Source organism: Ochotona curzoniae, unplaced genomic scaffold, assembly GCF_017591425.1.
Source record: "Ochotona curzoniae isolate NIBS_2020 unplaced genomic scaffold, NIBS_Ocur_1.0 contig_3622, whole genome shotgun sequence".
Lineage (NCBI taxonomy): Eukaryota > Metazoa > Chordata > Mammalia > Lagomorpha > Ochotonidae > Ochotona > Ochotona curzoniae.
In genome coordinates this window covers 28746618-28769266 of record NW_024465926.1, presented here as the reverse complement: position 1 = coordinate 28769266, position 22649 = coordinate 28746618, and the positions used below count along the sequence as shown (strand labels likewise).

The 22649-nt window shown below is 39.2% G+C and overlaps 1 protein-coding gene across 4 annotated transcripts in view; it reads left to right on the top strand.

Annotated features, from left to right (window-relative positions):
* The window catches only part of PHKB (phosphorylase kinase regulatory subunit beta), a 221839-nt gene that overhangs the window by 128641 nt on the left and 70549 nt on the right, over positions 1-22649 (top strand). For all 4 annotated transcript variants that reach the window (XM_040982753.1, XM_040982754.1, XM_040982756.1 and 1 more), the window contains one exon: positions 431-525. In XM_040982753.1, coding sequence (XP_040838687.1) covers positions 431-525 — 95 coding nt within the window. The remainder of the gene's footprint in view (positions 1-430; positions 526-22649) is intronic.

Below are 22649 nucleotides of genomic sequence, written 5' to 3'. Positions count from 1 at the left end.
CATCTTGGTTGTTGTGAATAGTACTACAATAAATATTTGAGTGTAAGTGTCCCTTTGACATGCAAATTTCAGTTCCTTTATTGTTGTTCCTAATAGTGAAATAGCTGGAGCATATTGGGGTTCTATTCAAGGTTTATTTTATTTTCAATAATGGATGTAGTAATTTACATTCCTTCCAAAGTGTAAGAGAGTTCCTCTGCTTTTGCATTTGTGCCAATATTTGTTATGTTGTGTCTTTTGATGATACCACTGTGGCTGGGGTGAAAATGATTACTTACTCTTGTTTTGATTTGCATTTCCTGTTAATTAATGCTGTGATTTTTTCATGTATTTGTTGGCCATTCGTGTATCTTCGTTTGAGAAATGTCTATTCAGATCATTGATGTGGAAATGCATGTTTTATAATATTACTTCCTCTCGCATTTTTCAGCTGATGAGCTAATCAGTCCCAGGGACATTGATCCTGTCCAGCGTTACGTGCCACTACAGAATCAACGTAATGTGAGCATGAGGTATTCCAATCAGGTAAGGAAAGTATTGCATTGCTTGGCTTTAGTTTATCTACAGATACTTACAACTTCATTGGGGAGAACATTTTATTCTAAATGTGTTCTGAGAGACAAGCTTATCTCCCTGCTGATTAGTCAGGATGAAGTTATGGTATAGTGCTGCTCATTAGTGAGGAAATGGGAATCATTGGATCGAACACCGGATCCAACATTGGATCCAGCATTTAGATCCTTCTTTAGGGTGTTTGGGCTGAAAATGCCAAGTGTGTCTGAGATGGTTGTAGTGCATATGAATGGCAAGGCTGATGGGAGCACTGGAAGTGAGGGTGGTGAGATCCCATGAAGGATCCTTGCCTTGTGTCTGTGACAAGGATAGATAACTGGCAGAGTCAATCTTAGCACTGATGGTGGCATGTCATGGAAGAAATAGTTTTTACATACTTAAAGTTTAGTAGCTATGGATTCAGACTGTGTTATGTCAACAAAATAAGTGTTTGCACTTTCAGCAAGATTGATGTTGACGTGAGCAAACCCTCAAGTATTAAATGATACCAGTAATGAGAACTGTTAAAATGAAAGTGTTGTAGATTGTGTAAACTGCCTGAGGAGAAAGGGAATGAATCTGGGTGTGTGCCTGGGATTCAAAGCAGTTACCATGCACTTCGTAAGAACAGTATCAATGCTTACAAAGGGTACACTTAAAAACTGAAATGCCACTGCAATAAAAAAATGCATATACATATCACATATGAGTACACACACACACACACACACACACACACACACACACACACACACCCCAATAACTGCTTGTCTTAAAGAGTGAAAAGCAGAGCCAGTAGTTCTATTGGATTCTATCACAGTATTTCTTTGACCATTTTGCTGGTCTTCAACAAAATCTGTAAGCACTCTGGGTGGTATATAGACAGAACACTTATAAACAAGTGTTAAGATTTTCTCAAAAAGATAAAAGAAAGTTTTCACTGACTTCTTAGCTGCTTTCTAGGTAACATTTGGCTCTTAGATCAGTACACAGAGTAGTGTAAATTGTGATCTTGAGATATTCATTTCTACATGAGGAGTTCATACAATAGAGAATGCATCTAATTTCCTATTACCCAGTGCTGTGGCTGTTAAAGCTATTTTAAGACCAGTGTCTGTCATTTCCATAGCATTTCACATGTGTTCCCTACTCCTCTAGGCTGGGGAAGCTTCAAAACCTTTTCTAGGATATAAAGTAATAGTTCACAGACTTGCAGCATGGAGCAGGAGCCAGAAAACATCAAAGCATCTTATGTGCAGATGGCTAAGAAACTCTAAGCTACTTCATGCTTGACACATAAGGAAAGTTCTGTATAATTTTTGGCACACAGTGTACTTGCAGCTCTTCCTCTCCCACTCAAAGCTTATCAGATTATGAGTGGAAATGCACTCAACTTGTATTTTTTTTAAATCAAAATCATTTTCTAATTTTGCTACTAGCTGATCTGTGGCATGCCTCTCAGGTGGAGCCGCATCTTAGGTAAGAGAAGTGCTCTGGTATGAGGAATGGGACTCCTCTCCTGCAGCCAATGTGGCAGATTACATCCGTGCAGTATGGAATACAGCAGGATAAAGCTATTAGGAGTGCACATGTCCCATCCTATTGAGAGCTTGGTTATGGCATGTGAAATGCTGAGATCCCCTTACTGCTTTCATATCCATTTGAAGCTGTAGCAAATATCCATTGATGAGGCTAGGTGAGGTAAATTGAAGATATGCCTAGAATATCCATCCCCTCTGCTACAGATGTTGATGTTAGTGGCCTCTCACTCATGACAGACTAGGTCTGAGGAGATTGACTAGGTTCCATGAGTTTTTGCAAGGCTCCGTTTTATTTCCCCTATTTTCACTGAATAGCGTGTAAGGGTATGTGAACATTTTTACTTCAACCATAACATTCAGTGGCAGCTGTTTGACATAGAAGTTAAGATATTACTAGGGACTGGGATACGTCCCAACTGTATTGGAGTGCCGAGGTTCAACCCACTGCTGAGTCTAGACTAGTGCTAATATACAGCCCGGGAGAGAGCAGATGAGAGATAAAGTGGTTGAGTCTCTGCCACCCATGCGGGAGACTTGGATTGAGTTTCTAACTTCTGGCTCTAACTTAACCCAGCTCAGTATTTGGAGAGTAAACCAGTAGCTCAGAGACTTCTGCCTGTCTCTACACCTTTCAAATAAATAAGATAAATAAAAATTAAACTCATATTTCAAGCAGAAAGGAAGTGCTAGCAGAAGGCTGGGGCACAAAGAAAGGAATGAACAACAGAATCATAGTACTTGAAGTAAACACACACTGTATCCTTGTTGACCCCAGTCCTTCTGTCGGACAGGAGACTTCCTGTCTGTGCCGCAGGCCTCTTCTGCTCCATGCCCAGCATGGAATCTCCGTCATCTCACTTCACTGCCATTCCTCAAAGGGCTCCAGGCAGTCCAGCCCCCTTTCTAGCTTTGTGATTCCTTTAGTGTCTATCTATGTAGGCCACCTTGTTCCTATGTCTAAGTTTTTAATAGTTAATGTATTTTCATAGTCAGAAAATACATAGAAAATTTTCTATGAGTCAGAATGAAAGAGTCTTACCTTTCCTGACTTGTCTTTCTCCCTCAGAGTAATTTTAAAGCAATAATGGTTATCACTTATTGAGCACTTATTTTTACATAATAGCTTTGTTAATACATAATTCACATGGCCTACCACCCACTAATTTATATAATTCAGTGATTTTTAGTATATTCATCACAGTCAGTTTAGAACGTTTTATTATTTTGTGAAAAATCCTGTTCCTTCTAGCAGTTACTTTCCATTTTCCCTCAACCCCCCCACCCTACCATAACTACTGATCCTGAGCCATTGTTGTGGTGCAGGCAGTTAAGCCACTGCCTGCAACACTGACATTCTGTATGTGTACCAGTTTGAGTTTGGACCTAGCGAAGCAGTGACAAGATGGCATGAGTGCTTAGACCCTTGCCTCACACTTGGAAGACTCAGATGGAGTTCTTGACTTCTACCTTGAACATGCCCAGCCTGGGTTGTTGAAATTACTAGTCTGTTTTCTGTCTGTTTCGAGTTGCCTCTTCTGCATATTTCAGCTACATAGCTTCATGTAATAAATGGTATTTTATACCTGGCCTCTTTCACTTAGCCTAGCGCTGTCAAAGTTCCTCTTTGTTGTTGTACACACGTCAGGACAGCATTCCTTTTTCTGACAGAGCAACATTTTATTGTATGGACATAACACAATTTACTTGCATTCACCATGTGATGGCCATTTGAATCCATTCCTCTTCTTCACTATTATGAATCATGCAACTGTGATCTTTGATGCATAAATTATTGTGTGGCATACATTTTCATTTTTCTGAAATATATACCTAATAATAGAGTTACTGATTCATATGCTAACTCTAGTTTAACATTTGTAGGATTTCCAGACTATTTTCCAAACATGTAAAGGCTTCAATTTCCCTACATTCATGTCACTATTTGTTATGGTCCATCATTTTGATGAGAATCATTGTAGTAGGTGTGAAGTTATATCCCATTTTAGTTTGTACTTCCTTAGTAAAATTGAACATATTTGCATGTGTTTATTGGCAGTTTTGCATATAAATATAATCCTATTTAAGGAAATATATAGTTGATATATTTAATATGCATAATTTGAGGAAATGTATAATTATTCTTTCTGTTTTTAATTTACAAGAGTTCTCTGTGTATTTTGGATATGAGTTCTTTATATGGTTGTAAATAACCTCTCCCATTCAGGGGACTGTCATTCCATTTTCCTGATGGCAACATTTGAAATAGAAGTTGTTTCTTTTTTTTTAAATTTTGATGAAGCCTGATTTATCTCCTTTTTATTTGGATGTGTGTATTTTTGTTGCCACCACAAAGAAACTAATATGTAATCCAAGACTAAAGAGACTTATGCCTGTTTTCTTCAAAGAATTCGTTCCTGCATTTACGTCTGTCTTCCATTTTGAGTTAATTTGGTTTTCATGGTATGAGATCTAGCTTTTTCCTTTGTATTTGAATATCCAGTAATCATCACTTGTTACATCGGCATAGTAAATATTTTCTTTTTCTTTTGTGGGTAAAAAATAGATAATATTAAATATTTTAAGTGCATCCCTGCTGACCGTTTCCTGTCTGTTTCTAAGCTTTCCTTGTTGTTCTCTATCTATTCTAGTTTGTTTGTTTGTTTGTTTTGGGGGCAGCTCGGGGGTTTGGGTTCTTTGAATTGCTGCTTAGGTAGCTCCAGGTTGAACCCACTGTTCTGCTGGGATGTGAGTTAATCCTAAGGATTCCCAATGACAGTAACTCTTCCTTTGAAGAACTTATAATCACAGTGCCTATAAAACTGTGTCACATTATGCAATGCAATCGATAAAAAAAAATAAATAAAAAAATATTTTAGCCATTTGTTAGTATACCATTCAGTGCATTAATATAATTACAGGATTATTTAACTATCACTGCTAGCTGTACCCCAAAGTTTTTAAACCATCCTTAACAAAAACTTCATACCCGTTTAAAAATGACTTTCCTTCCTTCCTCTCTCTATCTCCCAGGAAACCTCTGCCATGCTTTGAATATTCAAATTCCAGATATCTTATAATATGCAGAATTACTTTGTGCTTTTCACTCTATTTTACGGAGCATCCTTTCCAGAAGAGATTTTGTACTTTTTATTAGTGTGGTGTTTCTCTTTAATCTTGCTTATTATTTTGGCACCTACTTGGTGAATGTGACCCTGCTGTTCAATCAGATATTAGTGTGAGGAATGGCCTAGTTTTCACTGTTGTCATGAGGAGTCTCCTCCCCTCACCACACCAAGAAAATGTGACCGGGAATGAATGAATTTTTTGTCTCCTGGCTTGCCTCACTCTGTCGGAGAGATGATACGGAATTAAACCTCTGTCCCCTTTGCTAAGTGCCAGTAGGTGAAGAGTTTTACTTTGAGGATGCTAATTACCTGACTAGTGCTAACATAGCTGAGCCAGTTCAGTAATTTGGAGAAAAGCCTTGCTTCTCTGTGGTTCCCAGTGTAGGGTCTGGGATTGGGCACTGTGACCTTTACTCTAACCTTCTGTGCTGCTCTCCGTGTCTCCCACTTGTACTGCATGCCTGCAAATGTAGTGCCCTTCTGGGGCCCTTCCGGGTGGTGGGTGAGCTCTCACAGACGCTGCTGAGTTCCGGTGGTATCTTAAGTGTTAGGCGTTGTGCTCTACGTAGGTTTTCTCTATTCCACTTATTTACTAATACATTTCCATTTGCTATCTTTTTATACTAGAAATCATTGAGATATCTTGTGTCTGGTAACTTTTTTTTCTGTTTATTTTTTGATGTAAATAGCATCTTTTGTCTAGGGGTCTGCAGAGGATTGTGAATTGAGTGCGATGCCTACTCTGCCCTCTGCAACCTGAAGTGTGACCTTGCCTCCTCTGCCTGAGCGTGCTAAGTGTCCTTTTCTTCTACTCCACTCAGTGCTTCTTTTAATCTCAGTCAGGAAATCTCACACTGATCTCAGCAGGGCAGATACTCATTAAACGTTTGTAATGCTCCAGAGTAAATGCAAACCTAGCAAGTTAAACACTCAGTATTCATATTGTAAGGTAAAGTATGAAGGATAATAATTTGCACCAATTCTTCATTATTATTTTAATGATTTACATATTCATTTGTAAAGAAAGGAAAAGCAGAGGAAGAAAGAGAAAAAGAGATATCTTTCATCTCTTGTTCATTCTCCAAATGGTCACATGGCCAGGACTGGCTTAGGCCAAAGCCAGAAGCCAAGAACTTCATTCACATCTCACAGATGGGTTCAGGGACCTAAGCACTTGGACAATCTTCTGCTTTCCCAGGAATAATAGCAGGGGGTCGGGTCAGACGTGGAGCAGACAGGGCTCAAGAAGTGCGCTTGTAGGATTCTGACGTGGCAGGCAGAGGCTGCACCGCAGCACCAGATTCCGTGCTGCCCTTTTGCCTCTACGTTCCTGTCACTTGATTTGAAAAGATAAAAGACTACAAAATAGTGTATTCTCCCACTCAACAATTTTCTCCTCTTTAAACAAGCCATGTAGTTAGGAATCTGCGCCATTAAACCTGCTTTCCCGTAACAGTTTGCGTGCTCTGTCTTACAATACTTGTTGTTCAGTTCTAATTGATGACTTACATATCTGCCCATTAGCAAAGTTACCCAGTGTGAAAAATATACTTTCTTCTTTATCTTCTCTGAAACTAGCTTGATATTTGCCAGTGTGGGAGATTACAAATGAGAAATGTACAAGGATAACCACTGCTGGTTGTATTTCCAATGTTTAAAAAAAAAAGTGCAAGTCATTTTATTTGCATAATGTTTTATTTAAACACTTTTCCGAAATAAGTTTTATTGCACCCATTTTACCCATTTTACAGATAGATGTTTTGAGTCTCCAAGAACTTTATGGTGTATTCTTCAAATTCGCACAATTGTCAGGTGGCAGAACTTGACCAGTGGGTTCACTGAAGCAGGAAGGGAGATTTCACAAGAGCTGTGAAAGAATTAACAGAAGGACTAGCTAATTTCCTGCACAGGATGGCTCTGTGTTACATCACTGGAAAACAGTTGCCCTGTACTTCCAAATGCTGACCGGCCTGTGGAAATTATCTGAAAATCTGAGTGAAAGGTGTTGTTAACATTAGTACAAAATATACATTGACATTATTCCATACAGCGTTTATTATGCTTTAAGAATGTGACTGCTTCTTTCTGCTTCCTTGTTAGGCTAGATTGAGTCTAACTCATCAGACCACTGTTAAGGGAGTTCCTTCTTTAATTTGTGGAAAGGTTTCAGACATTTAGCAAGCATTTTGGAGTGCTCACTCCTTCTCCTCTTCCATCTTATTCTTGGTCAGAGACCCAGAATCTTCTGTTGCCATGGTAACTGATGTTTTGATTGAGACGTTGCACTGTTCATACTTCACCACCTCTGCAATGTTAATGTAAGGTAATGTGCATTGAGAGAGGCGCTTCCAGCTTCTGCTGGCGCCCCGTGTTTGGAAGAGGTTGGATTGCCAGGTCAGGAACTTCTATGCAACCGGGCATAGGCATGTCACTGATTCATTTTATTTTGCATTATCAGTATTCACAGGGAGAAGGTGATCATGTAAAAGACATTTACTTACTGTAACGGGGGCTACTTCCTGGAGCTCCATACCAAATGAACTGTTTTGAGAGGCATGTGTATTAATTGGAATAGACAAGACCCATTCAATGTATGTAGAGTTCCTGATTGAAATTGTCATATGTAAAAGTGAGAGCCAGGAGCTGGCATTTAATATAACAGTTTAAACACCTACATTCCGTTTCAAGGCACCTGGGTTGGATGCCAGTCTAACTTCCTGGGAGGGGGATGTTTGAGGGGTGCACCAAGCAAAGGTTCAAGTTTGGGTCCCCAACACCTGTTTGGGACACCTGAGGTCCCTGCTACTCTCTTCAGCCACTGGAGACACAGTACATATTTTAAATCCAAATCTGTGTCTTGGTTTCCTCACATGTTAGTTCAGAATAATACTTTATAGAGTAGTTATAAGAATTAAATAAATCAGTAAGAGTGGAGAGCTTAGAATAGTTCCTGATTTATAAAACAGTCAATAAATATTAGCTATTGTTATTCTGTTTTCATATTTCTAACACACAGTTCATTCAGATGCCAGCAGTAAATGGAAAAAAAAAAGTTGTATTGCTATTGAAAATAACCGAAGGTGGAAATTAAAGCTATGGGAACAGACAGTCCTTAAAAGCCCAGGTTCAGGTTCAGTTCTTTGTCAGTATGAGATAATGTAGATGATAGATTAGGTGTTCTAGGAAGGGCAGAACAAAGGAATCTATCAAGAAATTTACAACAGTGTCGTAAAAGTATGGAGAATTTGGCCCATGAGAGGATGGCTAAAGATGGCTGACTACTTGTCTGGGAAGAGCAGTAAACCATTGGCATCAATTCATGTGCAAAGCTTTAATCTTGCAATGTTCACCTGCGTGGTTACCTGGGAAGGTCTCCTAACATCTCTAGAGTGTGGTTCTCTAAACCATGAAATTATTTGGCTAGGTTTGATTAGTAAATCTTCTAGCACTTTTGTTGCTGGCTTCCACAAGAACAGATTATTGATAACCTTTGAATAATTTCAGTGGGGTAGTGTGCCCAGAAGCCAGATTGTAGGGAGTTAAAGAGTGATTAAATGGAAGACCATCTGTTCTGGAAGTTTGGTTAGCTGCAATGCGAGAAAGGTGATAAGCTCATCCTAATTTAGTGGATGCATTGTGCAGCACTCTTATTAACAACATGGAAATACAAGCTATTTTGCTTTTTTTATTGTTGCTTCAAATCTATTCCATATTTTAAAGTTAAATTAGTGTTACAGAGTTTAAGGAATTTTTGTGTGTGGCTCGGTTTTGTTTGATTCAATTGATGCTAATGCTCCAAAACTTATTTGACTAGCTTGTAATATAATTTCTACTTAAAGGATTAAGTAGAAATGTGGCTTGACAAAGAAAGTGTGTGGGAAAAAAAAAATCTACAAGCATGAGAGTGAATTTAAGGACTTCATAGCTCTTAAGAAGTTTTTATGATTATCTTAATAGAAGAAAATAACATAGTCAAGGCATCAAAAATGCTTATGAAAGCCTAGCCTGAGTACTTCAGAGATGCAAGAGGTTATCCCCAGGTGATAACGGCTACAGTCTTTATGGGAAATGAGTCCGTTATCAACTGGTATTTGTATACCAGAACCAATTAAAATCAAATGCCTTGATCAAAACTATCCAGAACTGAGAAAAGTTTAATTGAAAGTAAAAAAATAAATCAGCTTAAACACACTTAATGGCAGCATTCTAATTAACCCACCGAACTTATTAAAAGTTCCAATAAGAGGCATGATGTATAATAAAATGTTTAATCTACAAAATGAAGATTTCTTATAGCCATGTTTGAACTGTTAAAAAAAATAGATCCAAGTCAGCAAGCAAGATTGGTGCTTCAGAATAAAGATGTACATGAAATATTATGATCTGCTAATGAATGTGTATCTCTGGCATTTTATCTGAGAAAAAATCACATTTATTCATAAATATGAATTAATTTATGAACTTACCTCTTTTTTTCTCTTGTGTTGAATCCATTCTGCTTTCTAAACCTCTGTCACCTCATCCTATCCTAACTCCACTTTATTTCATGGTCCAGGCTATTGAGGAATCACATGTGACTCTTCTAAACCAGGGAAGATGGGCCTGTTGGGTCCCTTCCTCAATAAGGAGTGATTTTTTTCTATGAATTTCTTGGAGATTTCTAGATGTTCTTGCTGTCATGTTGTTGAAATAAAAATCAATAGTTTTGCTCAGCCACTTAAGGCAGTATTTTGCATCATTATCATGGTAGTGCAAATCTCGTAAACTGATGCCCCCTTGAGAGAATTCAGTTCATGTCCAGTGACACCTAAGCTGCGGGGCTGAGGAGCAGAGCAGTGCACTTAGTATGCCAATTAAAATGGTCTGGTCTGCCTTGACAGTCATTGCAGAAAAGACCAATATGAAAGGAAGGGTTTTTAATCCACAAAGTGTGATTTTCCAAGCTGCAGATTTCCAAATTTAGGATGAAGGTCTGCATTTATTTACTAAATCACACACATTTATTTAGGGCTGAACAAAAATTATATACATGTGTTAATCTATCCTGTTTCAAATTAAGAAGACACTATGCGTTTTTGAGTATACAAATGTCTAAAATTTTGTATAAATTATCTTTCTAAATACTAAAGAACACCACATATGTTTGAAATGATATTTTAAGGTGATAGTATAATGACTTTGTATAGTATAGATCTAGCTATAAAATGTGTCCATTCTGCTTATTAACTGTGTAAATGTGGACAATTATATACTCCAAGTCTCACTTTCTTCATCTTTTAATAGGGATAATAATTCCTCAATCATGATGGTCTATAATGAAATGATATTATATGTAAATTTCCTAACAAACCATGTGTCACATTGTTGCAGCTAAATATCATTGCAAAGTTCGTTATTTAAAATAACTTATTATAAAAAAATTTTTAAAAAATAACTTATTATATAAATAGTATTACCTGCGTACGGAGCAAAAATCCTGAAAAATGGTAGGAAATATATTTCCATATTTTATTAATGTTATATGATGGCTTTCTTCCTATGTTGTAACAGCTTTTATGGATATTATTTTATATTCACTAGCATTCATTTACTTTCCAAATTCTTTTTTGTATTATTGCTAGGAAATACTGGTTTAAAAATTGTGTAATGCTTTTTCATTTGGCTGAATTGAAATGTCCTTTACTATTCAACCTTATGCAAAAAAAATTATATTTTAGAAATTTATTCTAATAAGAGCTGGTAAAGATTCGATGTTTACTGCTGCATTGTAGCATTTTCAAAAGTATTGATGTGCCTAAATTACTTTCCATTAAAATGTGTATTTTAATGCTTTTCTGTTCCTACATAAAATATGTTCTGTGGCATTGCTTAGTTAACGAAAATAAGGAAAAATATTAAAGGATATGACGATTTAAATTTCCACTTACATGAAAATCACGAAAACAAAAATCACTTTCTGAAAACATTTCTTCCCTAAGGCATACCTAATCCAAAAATATGTTGTTATGGACTTTAGCCTAAGTTTTGGATGTTGGGAGTGTTTTCTTTTTAAAAAGATTTATTTTATTTGAAAGACAGAGTTACAGAGAGAAGGAGAGCTGGCTCACTCCCCAAAAGGTCCCAGTGGTTGTAGCTGAGCTGTATCGGAAATCAGGATCCAGTGCTATGTTTCTCGCTTGGACAGGGTCCAAGGACCTGAGCCATCCTCCGTGGCTTTCCCAGGCCATAAGCAACGAGCTGAATTGAAAGCAGGGCAGCCAGCAGAGGACCTGGTGCTTTTACGGGGTGCAGTACTGCAGATGGAATGCTTGGCTTACCATACCAGGAGGCTGGTCCCAAAAGTTTGTTTTTGTTTTGTTTTTGCTTGTATTCTTTCTTCTTTTCTCGTTTCTTTTTTTTAAATCGTGTGTGTGTGTGTGTGTGTGTGTGTGTGTGTGTGTGTGTGTGTGTAACACGGAGGAGCTGATTTCTGTTTGCTTCACTCATTTCATGGTCATTTGCCTTACACTTATATTTATTGCCTGAACCTCCACATGCATGCAGGATATACTTAGGATATCCAAAATGTATTGGGAGAATACTGAGATTTTAAGGCCATCATAGTCTATGAAGCCAAAGACAGATTGAGAATGGAATATGTGAGGTCATTCAAGCACAGATTCGCAACTGCAGCCAGGTGTCTAATGTGTGACCTGATGAGCCATAGTAATAGACATGGTAGTGGAAAATGGGCATTTATTGCACAGGGCTTACTTTTTTTTTTAGGGCTTACATTATTAATGACATTTTTGTGGTTCCCATAATCCCTTAATTGTGACTAAGTTACCTGAGTCACAAGCAGAATTTTTTGGATTATTGTGGCTCCTACAATGATTCTAAAATATTTATTTACCAATCAGTTATCACAGGTGACATATCAGACTTCATATTCAGTTTCTGTCATTTTTTTGTCTTTTTAGTAAGTTGGGAAAATTGCTGGGTTTTTTTGCTTTTTTAATACTCAAGAAATTTGAACTTATCAGTGTAAACTAGCTGGTGTAACCATAGCCTTTTGTGGTTTCTATTGATTAACTAGCATTGTGTGTGGTAGTGAAAAACAGATAGTTTGAGTATCAGGGACTTTCTTTTCCTTTTCGTTTTAATTTATTTATTTTTTTTAATCGAAAAGTCAGATATACAGAGAGGAGGAGAAATAGAGAGGAAAATCTTCTGTCCGATGATTCGCTCCCCAAGTAACTGTAACTAAATGTGCTCCACCGATCGAAGCCAGGAGCCCTGATCCTCTTCTGGGTCTCCAAAACAGGTGCAGGGTCCCAAGGCTTTTGGCCATCTTCAACTGCTTTCCTAGGCCACAGGTAGGGAGCTGGATGGAAAGCGGGGCTGCCAGAATTAGAACTGGTGCCCATATGGGATCCTGGGGCATGTTCAAGACAAGGACTTTAGCCACTAGGCCACTGCACTGGGCCCTTCTTTTGCTTTTTAAATTATTTTTTATTTATTTGATTTTTGAATGCTTGTTGAAAAGGTGAGGGCATTTTAGACCCATGTGGACCATATAGGATTTTTGAAGTAATGTCATTAAGCATAGAATCATTTCAATAAATATGTTATAATCAACTTAGAGAATATCAAATACTGAAGATTTGATCTATTAAATTTTTTTCTAAGATTTATTTATTTTTATTGGAAAGGTGGATATACAGAGAGGAAGAGAGACAGAGAGGAAGATCTTCCATCCGATTGTTCACTCCGCAAGCAGCCGCAATGGCTGGAGCTGAGCCAATCCGAAGCCAGGAGCCAGGAGCTCTTCCAGGTCTTCCATGCGGGTGCAGGGTCCCAAGGTGTTGGGCCGTCCTTGACTGCTTTCCCAGGCCACAGGCAGGGAGCTGGATGGGAAGTAGAGCTGCCGGGATTAGAACTGGTGCCCATATAGGATCTTGGTGCATTCAGGGCAAGGACTTTAGCCGCTAGGCCATGGTGCTGGACCCTGAACCATTAAATTTTAAATCTCATTATAATATCTCTGATCAGGACTGTCCAGTACAAGTTCAAGCAACTTTTTAATTTTAGTCAGTTTTTTTTTTTTAATTAGAATTTAGTTCCATTAAAGTATTAGCTCTGGGCACTCATGGTTTTAACTTGGTACAAACGCAGCTTAGCCATCTGTTACCTTTTCTCGAATTACATTTGGTTGCGTCCAGTTTTTAGACACAAAGAAAAAACCCCAAACCTCAAACAGGTTCATTTTAGTAAATTCTTCCATATATGCATTTTTTTCTGCTACTGAAAATTCAAACAGCCTATCAAAATGTATTTTTATTACAATCAAAACATTCAAAAACCATACAATTTAATCATTTGTTTTGAATGTTTGGGTCTAGCCACAATAAGTATCCACGATTTATGTAATGTTTTCTTTATATCTCTTTCCCACAAGGTGCTTTCTACCTCAGCTCTTGGTCCAGGATTTCAGCTCCTTTACTTCAGTCTTCTAATACACATGAAGGTCCTTGAAATTTACTGGTGCTGCTCCTCTGGGTCAAATACAAAAGAACTAAAGTATACTGGAGCTCATCCAAGCACTTTCAAACTAATGACTTCATCATATTTTATTGATACCCTAATAGGAGAAAAATACCACAATTAACATCAGAAATGATCAAAATTATTATTATATCAGTCCATCTGAGCATAAAAGAGCTTTCTTTATCTACCATGTAAAGTTCCTAACAAGAACAATATAACAATAAGTTATATGCCAGCACTGAATCTTTGTCTTAATCCATTCCCATCCTGGCATTCTCCAAAGGATCCCATCCATGATATAGGTGACATTTTAATGACTCACTACTTGATCCACTCTAAATTCCCCTTAAAATTAACGTCACTGTTTCCTAAGCTGAGAATGTACAGATTTTCAGAGGAATCTCAGCTTTGCCGGCCTTTCTCAGATGACAGGTTTATCCTCTCCTCCTTTGGGACATCTTTAGCGTCCTCTCAGCTGTTGTGCTGTTGAGGCGGATCTCCTGTAGAGGTTGGGACTCAGGTCCTTTGCTAACAGTTCTGCAGAGTTGAAGGGAGAGGCTGCTGAATACTGAGAATTTCCTTCAGTGGCCATCCAAAAGCACTCAGGGTCAAGGCTGGGTTAAACATTCCTTCTACATTGACTACTTTTATTGGAAAGTCAGATCAGATTTATGAAGACAAGGAGAGATAAAGAGAAAGATTCTCCATCTATTAGTTCCCACCCCAAATGGCCACAGCAGTCAGAACTGAGCCCATACAATTCAGGAGCCAGGACTTTTTTCTGGATCTACATATGGGTGCAAGGAGCTTTGGGCCATGCTTTGCCAGGCCATAAGCACTGTGCTTGATGGGAAGTGAAGCAGCTGGAACACAAACTGGCACTCATATGGGATCCTAATATTTACAAGGTGAGGATTTAGCCATTGAGCCATAGTGCTGGGCTGCTGGGTTAAGCTTTTGTGTGGGATCTGTAGCAGTCCAGTTTAAGCTCTTAGGTGTTGGAGCTCAGGGAAAGTGTCTTGGACTTGTAGTTACTCCTGGGTGGCTGGAAAAGAACTAAATAGCCCAGAAAGACCTGGAAAGAACAGCCTTCCACAGAGAAGTAAGATGAATCACTCCAGTACTTCCTAAGGATGGTATTTAACTAGAAATGTCAGCATTTAATGCCTAAAACACATGTTGAAAGTCAAATTCAGAAGCTAAGAGAAAGGCATATTCATATGGTTTCCATAATTTCATGAATTTTTAAATAAATTTTACAAATCTCCACAAATGTTAAGCAAATATTTACATTTTGATATTCTCCTTATGCATGTATGTATTTTTGTTTGCTTGTTTGTTTTAAGATTTATTTATTGGAAAGTCAGATATACAGAGAGGAGGAGAGACAGAGAGGAAGATCTTCCCCAAGTGAGTGCAACGGCTGATGCTCTGCCGACCCAAAGCCAGGAGCCAGGAACTTCTTCCGGGTCTCCCACACGGGTGCAGGGTCCCAAGCCTTTGGGCCGTCCTTGACTGCTTTCCCAGGCCACAAGCAGGGAGCTGGATGGGAAGTGGAGCTGCCAGGATTAGAACCAGCACACATATGGGATTCTGGCACGTTCAAGGTGAGGACTTTAGCCGCGAGGCCACGTCGCCGGGCCGCATGTATGTGTTGTTTAAGAGCATCTTATTGTTTATTTGTCCTCATTTTAAAATAATGTCCAGAGGCCAATGTCATGGTGCAATACTGGCATCTTATGTGAGCCCTGGATTTAAGTACCAGCTGCTCAACTTCCGATCTGCTCCCTAAACTTGAGCCTCTGTCTCAAGTTTTGAGCCTCTGGGAGACCCAGATGGAATTCCAGGCTTTTGGCTTTGGTCTGGTTCAACCTTGGCCATTGTGGCCATTTAGGGAATGAGCCAGCAGATGGAGGAGTGTTCTAGTGCTTGCTCTCTCTCTCCCTCTCTGTAACTTAGACTTTCAAACAAATAAAGGATAGTCTATATTAAAAAAAAAAAGATCGGAAGCCTGTAGTTTATAGAAGTGGATTGTTTATAAAGATAGATTGGAAAGGATCTTGTAGCATGGTCACATGAAGGGACACTAATTATCACTCTTCTAATCATGTCATTCATCAGCAGCTGAAGAAACTCTGAAGTCAGCCCAATATGAATTAAAGTGGTAATGATGAATGAATAATCCTATGTAGCACAGCATGAACCCTCCCTTGTCCTTAAGTCAAAATATTAAAAGTGGAAGTTAGGGTTTAAGTTCAAAGAAGAGTCTATTAAAATGTCGAAAACCAGACTAAAGATTCTCCTACATGCTAAGATCCTCATCTCCAACTATGACATTTTTTTAATTCTAGAAAGCTAATCAAAACCCCATTCCCAGCCATTAGCAAACCTTTTTCACCTCCATTGAAAAACAAAACAAAACAAAAACTGGTTTTTTTTGGTGACGAGAGAGACATACAGTCAAAAAGAGATCTTTCATCTGGTGTTACACTCCCTAATTGCCTGGAAGAAACAGAACAAACTGAGGGCCTTGCACAATAGCCTAGTGGCTAAAGTGTTTGCCTTGAATGTGCCCTGGGATCCCATAGGGGCGCCAGTTCTAATCCCAGCAGCTCCACTTCCCGTCCAACTCCCTGCTTGTGACCTGGGAAAGCAGTGGAGAATAACCCAAAGCCTTGGGACCCTGCGCTCCCATGGCAGACCTGGAAGAAGCTCCTAGCTTCGGATTGGCTCAGTTCCGGTTGTTGGGGCTACTTGGGGATTGAACCAGTAGACAGAAGATCTTTCTATCTGTCTCTCCTTTTCTCTGTCAATCTGCCTTTCCAATAAAAATAAATAAATCTGTAAAAACAAAATAAAACAAACTAAGCCAGACTAAAGCTGGGAGTCTTGAGTTCAATCACCCTAGGTCTCCCACACAGGCAGCACAGACCCAAGCTGGAATTGAGATCTCAGCCAGGACTTAGATCAAACCCAAGCTCTCCAGTAATGGATGTAGGAATTTATCCCAAGCAGAATATTTTCATTTGTTGTATTGGAAACACAGTTACAGAATCAGAGAGAGGGAAGGGATTCACAAACCACCACCCGAAATGACTGCAATGACCAGGAGTGGGCTTAACCAAAGCCAAGAGCTGGGTACACAATCTAGACAATCTAGATTTCTGACATGGTTAGCACCTGTGCTGTCTCCCACCACCTTCTCAGATACATTTGCAGGGAGCTGGATTGGAGATGGAGTAGCTGGGACTCCACCCAGTGCACATCTGATGTGTTAACGTTGCAAGCAGTGCTTTAATCCACTGTTCCACATTGCCAGTCCCCAAGCAACATCTAAACTCTTGTGCCATCCACCCACACCTTTTCCAACCGCCTTCTGTATCGATGTTCATTCTGTCATGCTTCCCCACTAATGTATTTACTTTAATTTAAAATCATGGTTAAGTATTCCCTTTGTTTAAAAAAATATATTTATCTGTTGATGTGTTTCCTCAGGTGTTCTCTCTCTCAAAACTGTCTCTCCTTCCTTCTCTTTCAGGCATCTTTAATGCAATAGTTGTACCATTTATATTTTTTCAGCTTTCTGTTTCTCATTGTACTGTCCAACTCTCCCTGCTTGCGTGGCTACTCCACTAAAGCCACATGCACAAGGTTTTTTGTGCCCTCCTAATTGATAAACCTCTTCATATTTTAGTCGGTTTGACCTGTCGACTATGGCATTAGTGAAGATTCTCTCTTCCTTTAAACTATGAAGACATGAAAATAACCGTTGGTCCCTCTCCTCCTGCCTTAGTCCTTCTCTGCTCCCAAATCTAGTCTCTTCAATTTTTTGCACATATTACCCAAGTCCTTTCACTTGTTGTTTCCTTACCCCCATCAACATAATCCAGGACACAATGATCTCTCCACTGCATGTTCCGACCGTCCCCAGGTGTCCACTCTGCCTTCTTGTCACAGTTGGCCAAAACACTCTTTCCAGCTCAATATTTTGTCCTTGGGATGAGTATGCAGTACCAAAAGTGACAGTAAGACAGGTTTTTATACTGTCCCACAAGTCAGGGCCACTCTTCCTATGTGACTCTCATATTGTAACAACAGTGCATGTGTCTTTTGCATTCATTTTCACTCCTAAGTAAAGCAGTGCGTTGAATAATTCTCAGTGCACCGAAAACTTTACCGTGCAGCCAGTAAGATGCTACCGTTTAACATCCAGGGGCCTAGATTTTGTTTCTGAATTTACCACTCACTTACTGTGAAAATTTGCTGTTTCCCCTCTTGAGGCCTCACTCTCCTCGTCAATGAAGTGGGTAACTGCTTGTATCAAGCAACTTAATTTTCTTCTACAGATTCATGTGGAAATATTTCAAGATTGTGTTGTTGTAGCTGGAGTCATGCTCCCAATCTGTGACTTCTGCCGATATTCATCATGACCCACGTGTGTTACCAGTTGATAAAGCATACCCTCCCATCTAAAGCCTGGAGTGGCATTTGGTAAATACATGGCTTAAGATGCCCACATCGCATGTTCAGTCCTAACTTAGCCTCGCATCCAGCTTCCTACTAGCATACACCTGGGAGGTACCGTGAAGGCTCACATCCCCGGGCCCTGCCACCAACATGGCAGACCGAGTGCTGAACTCCTACCTTCCCCTTGGCCCACAACAGGCTTTTACAAGTATTCGGGGAAATGAACCAGTAGGTAAAAGGTTATTTTTCTCTGCTTTTAAAATAAATGGAAAATCAAATTAAATATATGTTAAAAGCAGAATCCCCCCCCCCCACACACACACCCCCTTAGAAATCTTCCTTTGGACGTAACGCTCCACCTGAGATCCTTGGAAGTGACACAGAAACAGAGTGGCATGACTAGCTTTTGAAGCACATGCTCCCCCATCTGCCTCCGTATCTTCTGTCTCATCCTCTTTCTCCTGGTGTTTCCTATTAGTTTCTTGTCATTTATTTTTCCCTTTGATTTGAATACATCTGTATGGACTCCATAGGTCATGTTTCTCCAGCTGGGCCCATCTCATCATTTTATTCCTGGGAAATACATAGGACCTTTAGTTGTCATTTCTTTAAGACAAAAATATAGAAGTATCCAGTATTGATACAAAAATATAGAAACATTACAGTAGGTATTTATAAAAGAGTAAAAGCAAGTTTTTAAATACGTTTGTAGTGACAAGTGTCCTCTATTCTGTTCCAAGATAATTGTGGTCATTGTTAAGAATTGCCGTCAAAAAGCATTACCCAGAGTGGCACGGGGAGTTTTATTAGGTTTATTCACTTGGGCATTGGAAACTATGTCTGATGTCAAGGAATATTGCTTTTAAAATTCATTTTTTTCTTCTTAAATAGAAAGATATAAAATTGTCAATCCAGTATATAAATATGCTGAATGGACATTTTCTTCCTGGCCAGCTCGACTCTGGAGCCGTATTGTTATTCCTCTGATATTTCTACTTAACTTCTCTCTGCTTTCCTATTAATTGTCTCCATGTTGCTACCTTGGCATGGTTGAAACAAGATGCCATTGCATCTCAGCCAGAGTGTGCCTGCGTCCAAATTGCAGAGCCTGTTACTTGGCTCCTGCTAGAGAGGTACTGTGGGTACAGTGCCTGCACTTGAAATTGAGATGTGTAAAGCATCTGCCTGGTTTCTTCAGCTAATGAGGTTTTGCTGAAAAATGAGAATAATGAAAAAACTGCTAGATGTTGGCAGGACCTGCTGATGAAGGCTAATGAGCATAAATGAGTGTTCTGTAAGGCACAGCCCACAGCAAAGGCATACAGTGTTTCAAACATACTGCCCCCGAGGCAGGACAGACTTCCAATGATATGGCCTGTGTATTTTTTTTTTTCTCCTCTGCCTCCTCCCTTGTCTTTCTTTCAATAAAATACTGATGCTAAGCTTGTCAAAAATAGGTTATTTTCTGTATCTTAGGGTGTATTAAAAATCAAAGTAATTAGACTGGCATCAATTTAGTATTCTAATAATTAGATTCATGAGCTTCACATATTGGACAGATAATTTAATAGAAGTAGTTGTTTTTAAATGCAGTTACTAAGAACTGAAGGATTGTGTTGAAGGAAAGTAGAAAGGTTATGCCATGGACTCTTTAATAGTAGGAGTAAGAAAGGATAACTTATAAAAGTGTGGACCGGGCCCAGCGCGTTGGCACAAGTGGTTAAAGGTCCTCGCCTTGCACGCCTGGGATCCCATATGGGCGCCGGTTCTAATCCCGGCAGCCCCGCTTCCCTTCCAGCTCCCTGCCTGTGGCCTGGGAAAGCAGTCGAGGACGGCCCAAGGCTTTGGGACCCTGCACCCGCGTGGGAGACCCTGAAGAGGCTCCTGGCTTCGGATCGGCATAGCATCGGCCCGTTGCGCTCACTTGGGGAGTGAATCATTGGATGGAAGATCTTCCTCTCTGTCTCTCCTCTCTGTACATCCGCCTTTCCGATAATAAAATAATAAAAATAAATCTTTAAAAAAAAAAAGTGTGGACCACCCAGTTCTTAATCTGTGGTCTTAGACTTCTAGGAATTTACAAGATAGATTTCTTAGCATTTTCAGGTGAATATGAAATGATTTAAATGCATTTTCCACAAAGGAATATGTGTCACTTAAAAAAAAAAACAAGATTTTTAAAAAAAATTTATTTGAAAGGCAGCTACAGAGAGAGAAAAGAGGGGGGGATTGATAAGTCTTCGTGTGCTGGTTCATCCCGCAACTGTCACAATGGCCAGGGCTGTGCCAGGCTGAAGCAGAACCCAGGGCTCCATCTTGGTCTCCCACATGGGTCCAGGAGCTGTTCTCTGCTACTTTCCCAGGCAGATTAGCCTGGAGCTGGATTGAAAGTAGACCAACTGGGACTTTATAATCGATTCTGTTATGAGATATTTGCATTGCCTGTAGTGGCTTTACCTGATATGCTACAGAGCTGGTCCCAGGAATATGTGTTTAGAAAAGGTCAAATCCACTTGTGGATGGTTCTAGAATGTCACTGGATTGTCACTACAATCCGTATTTATTCTTGTCTATGCCAAACTCCAGGGCTCAATGATCCATAGCTGTCTCCATGACCATGTAAAGGCTAGATGGATACATCACTGATGTAGAAGTGTGTTTTGCTTGGTGCCCTTCAGGCTCCAGATATTCTTTACTGATTTTAGTAGGTTTCTATATGTGAAATCAGAACTGCTCTAAAATTGAAATGTGCAAAAAGAAAATTTTGGTCTAATGCTCAAAGTATGTTATCTGTAAACAGTAGATTTTTTTTTTACTTAGTATCTTTCATTGGCTATGTGCATAATATTGAACTGTTAATCTATTCTTCAAAAAAACTGAAAATTTGTTTTATATTAAAATACCAAGAAGGCGTTTTATAGAAAACACTTGGAGTTGAATTTTCTTAAAACCTGACCTCGAGTTGATGAAACATGGACCAATGAGGCTTGATAACACGTTTCTCCCACCTCTGATTATAATGTGTGCCTAAAACAAGTGATAGTGTGTTTAATGTGTCAGCTTGACTGTGGGCTACCTAGATAGTCAAACCTTCTGGGTGCTTCTGTGAGAATGTATCTGGCTAAGATTAACATTTAAGTCACAGCCCTGAGCAAAACAGGTTGCCCTCTTTGATATTAATTAAACGACCGCCCAAACGTAGTCATTTGAGTAGAACACCAAGACTGACCTTCCTCTTAGTAAAAAAGGATTCTTCCTGTGTAACTGCCGTTGAACTGGAACATTGCCTTTTCTTCTGTGTTTGTACTTTGAGTGGAAACATCATCGCGTCTGGTGTCTTGGGTTTGCCAGTCTTGGGACTGTAATTATACCTGCAGCCTTCCTCCTTCCTGGTTTTCAGTCCCTTAGACTCAGTCTGAAATTAAACCAGTCTCCAGCTTGCCAATCATGCAGATCATGTGAGCCAATTCCTTATGAAAAATCAATCTCTCTCTCTCTCAGTGTCTGTGTGTGTGTGAGAGAGAGAGAGTGTGTGGGAAAGAGACACAGAGAGAGAGAATGAGTGCCTGATTCTGTTTCTCTGGATGAAACCTGCCTGATACCAACCACAATGAGGATGACCTATGAGGTACATACTGCTACATCTGCTACGCTGACTCTAGACTCGGACATACCTACAGTCGGGTTGTACTCTATCACTAAAGAGATGTGTGACCTTTGGCAAGTTACATAACCTCTGTCCACCTCAGTTTCCTGATTTTTAAAACAGAGATTCTTTTGAGACTGCACAATAAAGTACTTGAATAACACATGGCACACAGCAGGCTCTCAAATCCGTTAACACTGTAAACATTCTTCCCATTCTAATCCAGACTGTAAAGTAACTATGAGCTCTAAAGAAAGGTAAATCTCATCAGCAAGCTGTGATATTTCCACAAGGAAGTTGTAAATGGACATCTGTCTCCAGAAATGATTCGGTCTTACCATTGCCCCTTCCCCAAATCTAAAAACACTGATCTTTGCTCATAAATCTCCAAATGACCCATATTTTCCAGTGGTTCTGCTACCTCTAAGTGATTTACATTCAGTGTTTATTCCAAAATTAAAGCCTGATGTTTAGTGATACTACAATTTAATCATATCCATTATAGAGATTTTAGTTCATAAGGTTGACTGGCCTGGAAGTATTAAAAATATGAAAAGAACATTATTAAGTATCATAATAATTACTAAAGTGAAAACTAGCAACTATAATGAATATAAAAATGTCATAAGTACTAGCATGGGAAAAGGGCACCTTCATGTTGCAGCAGGTACTTAGAGTGTCCTGTTTGTGTAGAAATCTGGAAAGTACAAGATACAGAAACTCTAGAGAGACATAGTAAAGCAATTATATGGTTATTAGTTGGAGGATTGAATGAATTGGACATAGTGGGTC